Source organism: Nipponia nippon, unplaced genomic scaffold (assembly GCF_047370975.1).
Source record: "Nipponia nippon isolate SJK-2023a ecotype South Korea unplaced genomic scaffold, ASM4737097v1 scaffold_2, whole genome shotgun sequence".
NCBI classification, from domain to species: Eukaryota; Metazoa; Chordata; class Aves; order Pelecaniformes; family Threskiornithidae; genus Nipponia; species Nipponia nippon.
The window spans coordinates 12,726,809-12,734,091 of NW_028262336.1; the positions used below are offsets into that span (position 1 = coordinate 12,726,809).

The 7,283-nt window shown below is 40.7% G+C and overlaps 1 protein-coding gene across 2 annotated transcripts in view; it reads left to right on the forward strand.

The window, feature by feature from the left end:
- TMPRSS7 (transmembrane serine protease 7) overlaps positions 1 to 7,214 on the forward strand; it is a 43,087-nt gene extending 35,873 nt beyond the window's left edge. For both annotated transcript variants that reach the window (XM_087757170.1, XM_087757171.1), the window contains exons 14-18: positions 54 to 170; positions 1,637 to 1,814; positions 1,994 to 2,262; positions 4,026 to 4,162; positions 6,384 to 7,214. In XM_087757170.1, the coding sequence (XP_087613296.1) occupies positions 54 to 170; positions 1,637 to 1,814; positions 1,994 to 2,262; positions 4,026 to 4,162; positions 6,384 to 6,554 (872 nt within the window). In that variant the 3' untranslated portion in view covers positions 6,555 to 7,214. The remainder of the gene's footprint in view (positions 1 to 53; positions 171 to 1,636; positions 1,815 to 1,993; positions 2,263 to 4,025; positions 4,163 to 6,383) is intronic.
- Positions 7,215 to 7,283: the final 69 nt, after the last annotated feature.

Below are 7,283 nucleotides of genomic sequence, written 5' to 3' on the forward strand. Positions count from 1 at the left end.
TTTTTTTTGTTTTGTTTTGTTTTTTTTTCTTCCCCCTGCCACAACTATTTCAGGTGTTCCTTGCACCAACCACACATTTAAGTGCGGGAATAATATTTGCATTAGGAAACAAAATGCAAAGTGTGATGGGACTGTGGACTGTGCTGATGGAAGTGATGAAAGCAGCTGCAGTAAGTCCCTCTCAAGTGTTCATCTTTTTGAACTTTGAACGTTTTACACAATAAACTCCTTTGTTTCTTCCTGTTTTGGAGTGGGTACAACTCATGCAGCGAGTATTGGGTTTTTATTGCATCCTCTCAGTGATAGTGGGGCAATGATCAGCTATCAGTTTACTTCAGGTCTGGTTGCAGAATTTCCTAAGTTCTTGTGGGAAGGTGAGCTTACTGTTATGGGGAGTCTTAGTCAGCTGTAATGCTTATTGTAGCTATGTTAAGGAGCAGGGAAGCAGGGTTAATTGCAGAGTGAACTTGGGTAGCTGGTAAGGCAGCATTTTTGTTGCCTGCAGCAGTGTCATGTACTTCTGTTGGAGTCAGACTGTATTTGAACTTCAGGAGTGACACAGCTGCAATGAGATAAACTTTTCACTTACCTATCTGTTCTGGATCATGAAGACCCCAATATTTCATAGTATCAAGCTAGGTTCTAGTCTCAAATCTTCCTAAGTAACCTCTGTACAAGCTTTTCAGTTTGTTTTGCTCTAAAGTAACCAGGTGATTGTTACTGCAGTAGCAATGAAGGTGGGGTTAGGATTAGTTGCTTAAACTGAATATTCTCAGGTATTTTGTCTGGCCCTCAGCTGCTTCTGGTGTGCTACCTGTATGTCAAACCTGCCAACACCTGCCTTGGATCAGTAGGACATCTTGAAAGACTAGCCATATGACCACTGGTCTTTGGAAACATTAATGTTGCTTTTGACTCTCTGGCTGAGTGCCGGAAAGTGCCCAGAAGCGTTAACACCTGTGTGGGACTAAAACTCCTGAGTAGAGGCTTTATGTGCATGCACTAGGGATGGGACCCCTACAGAGGGATCTTTCTCTGTTGCTCTTCAAATTATAGTGTGCAGCTTTTTGTGCTGAGACATGACTTCTTCGCCTCTGAATTAGTAATATACAACATTTTCAGACTTTCAGTTGTTTCCATGCACCTGGTTTCTGAAATTATGAATGACCAAACTCCAGACATGCGGCTACTACTATAAACATTTTTCTTGTATCATTCATACTGTTTTTGGCAAGAACTAAGTGTCCTGATGATGCTGAACTTCCTTGTTTCCTGATGGACTCCTTTCAGTTCAGGGCTGACAGTATTAAAAAGAGATGAGGGATTATCTATTTGTATATATTCATTTTGATGCTTATTAAATCAATGGATCCTTTGACGTTTCTGACACAAGAAACATTTAGAGGCCAATTTCTGCAGCAGAGCTAGAAAAGAGACTTATTTAATTTCCCAGGCCAGTGCCTTTTTTTGTGGAGTCACCTCTTGTTTCAGGAATAGAGCAGCCAAATAGAGAAGTTTTCTGACTAGAGCAGGGCAAGGAAATAGATTTCAAAACATTTCAAAGTGCCAAGATTCTTTCATGCCCTATGTGGGAAGCACTGGGGATGGAGATTATAACCTGAAATATCCCTTGCAGGTTGTGGCAGCAGCAAGAGCAGCAATCCCATCTCTCGGATTGTAGGCGGTATGAACACTGAGGAAGGTGAATGGCCCTGGCAGGTCAGCCTCCACTTTGTGGGAGCTGCTTACTGCGGGGCATCAGTGATATCGAAAGAATGGCTTGTGTCTGCAGCTCACTGCTTTCAAGGGAGCAAGTAAGCAGTCTTCCCCCTAGCTCTGTCCCAAGCATCGCCAGTGTCCCCAAACACCTTTAGCTTCCAGAGTTTGAACCACACCGAGGCGGGATGTGCCCTCATCTTTCAACTGCCCTGCTGTTGGGGGGTGTTTTGGGGTACTTTTTAAAGAGAGAGCTTGTTTGTTTGCACCCAACCAGGCTGGCTGACCCCAGAGCGTGGCGTGCTCACCTGGGGATGCAAACACAAGGCCATGCAAAGTTTGTATCTATGGTGAGACGGATCATCGTCCACGAATACTACAACAGCAGGAACTACGACTATGACATTGCGCTGCTGCAGCTGAGCAAGCCCTGGCCGGACGCAATGAGCCATGTCATCCAGCCGGTCTGTGTGCCTCCCTCTTCGCACAAAGTCCGCAGCGGTGACAAGTGCTGGATAACAGGTTGGGGCCAAAAGCAGGAAACTGGTGAGTTTTATAACTTCAATTGAGATAATTTTGTTCCCAGGTAAACGGCAGCCTTCACAGCTGTGAGTGTGTGCACAGGACACCTGCTTTTCTTGCATGGCTGAGTTGTGCAGAAAATCGTCATGTTTTGAATTTGCTGTCCTATGGAAGTAGATTCCTGCATGCACATACTTTCATATGCTCAGGAAAATTGGCTGCTGATCCTGTGGATCTGGAAGTCCTGTGTGCTTGTGTTGTTGGCCAAGACTTGCAGGGAGCTACACTTACTCAGAAATAACACGGTATTATTTTTCCCCTTTGTTACTCTTGGAGGTGTGTTAGTGTGCCTAAATGGACCCTTTGCTGCTCGCCACAGGAGGACGAAACTGCTAAGTCTCCCTCCTCCTGCCTTCAGCCTCTGTAGGCTGAACAGCCCTGTGGCACCGACCCTGGCTGTGAAGGTGCCAGCTGTGTCTTCCGAGTGCGGCTTGACAAAATGGCCACCCCATTGGCAAAATGGCCACCCCGTAATGGCAGGCTGCCCCATGGTAGGGGTAGGCCTGGCCCTCCTGTCACCTTGTCCTGAGCTGCCTCTTCCCTAGTGCGAATACTGGTACCTTCTGCCTGCAAGGCTGCTCTAGCCTGGCCTCGCCTGCCCTCTCAGGGCTGCCGGCAGCATGCCGGCCCGGCCACTCTGCCGCTCTCGCTGAAAAGTAGGAGAGGCGAACTCGTGCTGTGAGGCAGCAACAGGTAGTTAACCTCCAGCATTTTGACTTGATGTTCGCAGCCAGAATTACCACCTGCCAAATGACATTTAGCCTCTCTATGAACAGCTGTGAGCCACTTTGCCAGGAAAGGATGGTGGTACGGACGTGTGATGTGGTGCAGAGTCTCTCTTTGGCCTACTGGCTAGTCACCCATGCAATTTAAAAGCTGATTATTTGAAAGATAAATGTGATGCCTGAGAAAGAAAAGGGATTTCTTTTTCCCTGTTCCTCTCTCTTCCCTTCATTAGTTTATACAATTTGATTGCTAAATCAGTCTTTTAAGTATTTTTTAAGTATACTTTATTACATACTAGCCTTATCAAATTCTCACACAGTTTCATGATGTAAACCAGCACTTGCATATTTGAATACGTTGGTGAAATTTCTTTGGTTATATCCAGATTTTGAGAGGATCACCTGGTGATATTATTAGAGCTGTAGTATTGAAAGAAGGGGACAATTCAATTTAATTCTGTTTTTCCAGAAGTATGTATTTTACAGAAAAGAGGTATTTTAGCAAAATTTTCTGACAGAGGGGGGCAAATTTGAGATACGTCCAAGTCCTTTACACTGCCAAAAGAGCAATTTGCATTCTGTAATTCTGACTCATACTTTTAATTTTGGATCCAGCCCCTTCAGAGACACCACTCTAATTGCAAATCTGCCTTGTGATGATCCAAATATCTTTGTAAAATCCTGCATCCCTTTAAAAATAAAAAGAGAACAAATTAAGAAATCTTGAGACATTTTGCAAAAGGCATTAGAAAAAGGTCTTTGGTCAACCCTAGTGATTATGCCATTGTATCTGGTGTGGCCAAAGGACCAAGATCACGTTACATAAATGCCTAATACTTAAGTAGTTTTCTGTGCTGTTACAGTTAGTTGTTTGGAATCTGGAATAACTTCGAGGTCAAAAGTATCTGTGGATATTTTCTGAAGACTTCTTGTTTTGCCTTTCCATAGATGAGTAAAACGCTAATCTCTGTTGAATCATCCTTCTTTCAATTTGTTTTCCAGATGATGAAGGTTCGGCAATTCTTCAGAAAGCAGAGGTAGAAATTATTGACCAAACGTTATGTCATTCCACATATGGGATTATCACAGCTAGGATGTTTTGTGCTGGACTAATGTCTGGGAAAAGAGATGGATGCAAAGTAAGTATTTTAGCACACCTTGCTTAGAGTTTATCTTGTCTTTTGTTGTTGCATGATGAGGTGTAAGAACTGTCTGGCAAACCACTTTGTGGTCAGTTCTGAAAAACAGCAATGTAAGAATTCTCTATCAGCAAATCTGTCATCTGGGTGCTATCAGAGTTTTGCTGCTTTATGTGTTTGAATAATATCACTCATTTTCAGTTGCAGGCCAAGGGCCAGTCAATTTGCAAGTCCCACTAACAAGTCGAAGTCAGGCAATTTTTGGTACAAGGGTCTCTCAGTTGAAGAAAAAACTGAGAAACTAGCTTGTCCCTTTTTCAGGATCCCTCCCTCCCAACTTGGAACTACAGGGCTATGTGTTGAGGTGCAGACAACTAGGCATAAATTTTCAAATGTATAATAAATCTGATCTGGAAATGCTGAAAGATAAAAAATGTAAAGTTCTGAATTTATTTCTAGGGAATAGTAGAAAAACTATATATATATATATATATATATACACATACACAATATATATATTTGCATAGTATATCTTATTTTATATTATGTATGTTATATATGCTATATTATCGTATATAGAACTTATATAAACCATATATATTTACTACTAAAATAGTAGTAAATTTATTGCTAAAATAGTAGTAAAACTACTATTTTTCTTTTTTCATGATGGACATCTGGACCTTCAAGATGTTCAAGATGTTCTGGCTTTCACCGGTCTACATAAAAGTGAGAGAGACCACAATGACTGTCAGGTCAAGCAATGTCTGAGAGCTTTCTGAAGGAGTATAATGCACTAGCTGCTTTTTAGAGATTAGTGAGACCATTGACATTAAGCCTCATTTTCACAAACTGGAGAATTTGTTTCTCTAGTTATGTCTGGCCACTCAATATAGAGCCAAGGAAAGGCACAATTTACAGGTCTTCTGACTGCATTTCTGTAAGGGCAAATGATGTGTGACTGTGTCTGGCAGTTGTTAGAGCTGACCGAAATGTGGGATTTCTGTTTTGTGAAAAATACTGGTGTTCGACTTTTCTTTTGTCCCAGGAATTAAAGAAAAAAGTTGAAAATGTGACTCTCTAAATGCAAAATCATAATTGTCAAGGATGGAAAAAATGATCTTCTAAGCTAGATGTTTAACATTTTTTTTCAGGCAATTCAAGATAATCCTGCTTTGAACAGCAGGTGGCTTTACTTAGATCATCTCCTAATGTCCCTGCCAACCTGCATATCCTAAGATCCTATAAAGTTAAAGCAAATAGTTTGCTAGCTCTAACAAAATGTATGTCTAGAAGTAAGGCGCTTCTCTCGCAAAACATTTAAATTTAACCAACTCACCTTTAGCTTTTGGAAATCCTTTATTGCATCCAATGCTTTGGTAAAGTTTAATTTGCTACTAGCTCTCTGTTTCAGAGAAGTTGTGTCTACAGCAGAGTCTTACAAGAAAGTATAAGCTTGGTCCAAGAGACTTTCCTGAAATGGTGGCACTTTTTTTTTTTTCCCCTGAATGTCTGCCAATATATTTCTACAAGAATACCATATCAGGGAAGGGTACTATTTGCATTGTCCTGTATCATAGAATTACGCTATGCTGTATAAAACTTTGAAGTCTATAACAGACTTCAGCTGCCCTAATTAAAAAGACATTGTGTGTCCCTAAACATTACTTGCTGGCTTGTATCTACTAGAGGACAACACTTAGGTTTTTTTCCTACTTAATAAAAAAAAAAAAAAAATCAACCGAGGGATCCAATCTGTTTCTGTTTACCTTTAATTTGAAAGAAGTTATTATTATACTGTAATTGCACCTTAATTTTTGTATTTTTTAAAGAAGCTTACTATTTTTTGAGTCCTTAGGTATGTAACCTATAAATGAATGTGCATATTAAGTAGCAGGTTTTGGAGTTAGCTGTAAGTTTGAAGCTAGGAAGTTAATTGTGCATTTTAAACCTAGTTCATGAAATGTAATATTATTATTATTGTCTTCAAAGAGGGAGAGCTAGTCCTCTGCCTTTTGAAAGATCAAATTTTGGTACAACTGTGCAATCCCATCTCCTTCAAGAAGAAAAACCCTGTTGACTATCTGATGGTTTGAACTGAGTGAATGGGAAAATATAATTGCTGTTGGCATTACTCGGGCAATATATCTTCTGTGGAATTTTGTCCCAGTTTTAGTAATCTGTATTTGTAAACACATACAACTCAATATGTTCTTTTTAGGGTGATTCCGGTGGACCATTGTCGTGTCAAAGCAACAGAGATGGAAAATGGTTTTTGACTGGCATTGTTAGCTGGGGTTATGGATGTGGAAGACCAAATTTCCCTGGTGTCTACACAAAAGTGTCAAATTTTGCACCATGGATTCACAAATATGTGCCTTCAGTCTTGTAACTTGAAAACTGTTTTGCTGGAATAAAACATGTCCTGGATATCTTCATTAAAAATCATATTTGGTAAAACTGTTCAGTGGTGGAATTTCTTTGCATGTCTCCCTGCTGACTCAATATTTGATTCTGGAGTACACATATGGAAGTAACAAATAACATTTCGTCAAACCTTGGTGAAAGAGGAAGAGACTGATCTTGCGGTGGTTGTTCTATGCAGATGTCTGGAGACACAGGAGGAGGCGCAATAATAAACTTCTGGCACTTTGTGTTCATTTTCCAGGCACTGGCTAAGTGCATGTTCGCTCATCTGTCGGGAGGCTGAAGAAACAGTTGACCAGCTAGACACAGAGCTTAAGTCTTATTCAGACATTTCCTCTGAGATGTGTATGGCCCAATACAGTAGCAACCGTGAAGTAGCAATCAACTGTTAAGTACTCTTACAAATACTACTTTCCCTACCTCCTCCAGCAAGAAGAGCTGACAGGGAGAGGAAGGATTGCAGAAAGTGAACTCAATCTTCTCAAAGCCGTAGAGCCCTCATTTTTAGAGATCAGAAGGTCTGCAGTTAAGCATGGAAGAAATCATTAGTCTTATTCTTTCTGCAACTTCCATTTGAATTAAATGCATGGTTTGGAACTACCAACTCTTTTATTTCCTGCCTTAATTTCCCCATATTCAAGATTATTCACAGTTCATCCACTTGAGAATTTGAATTCTTTATCTGCAGGCAACC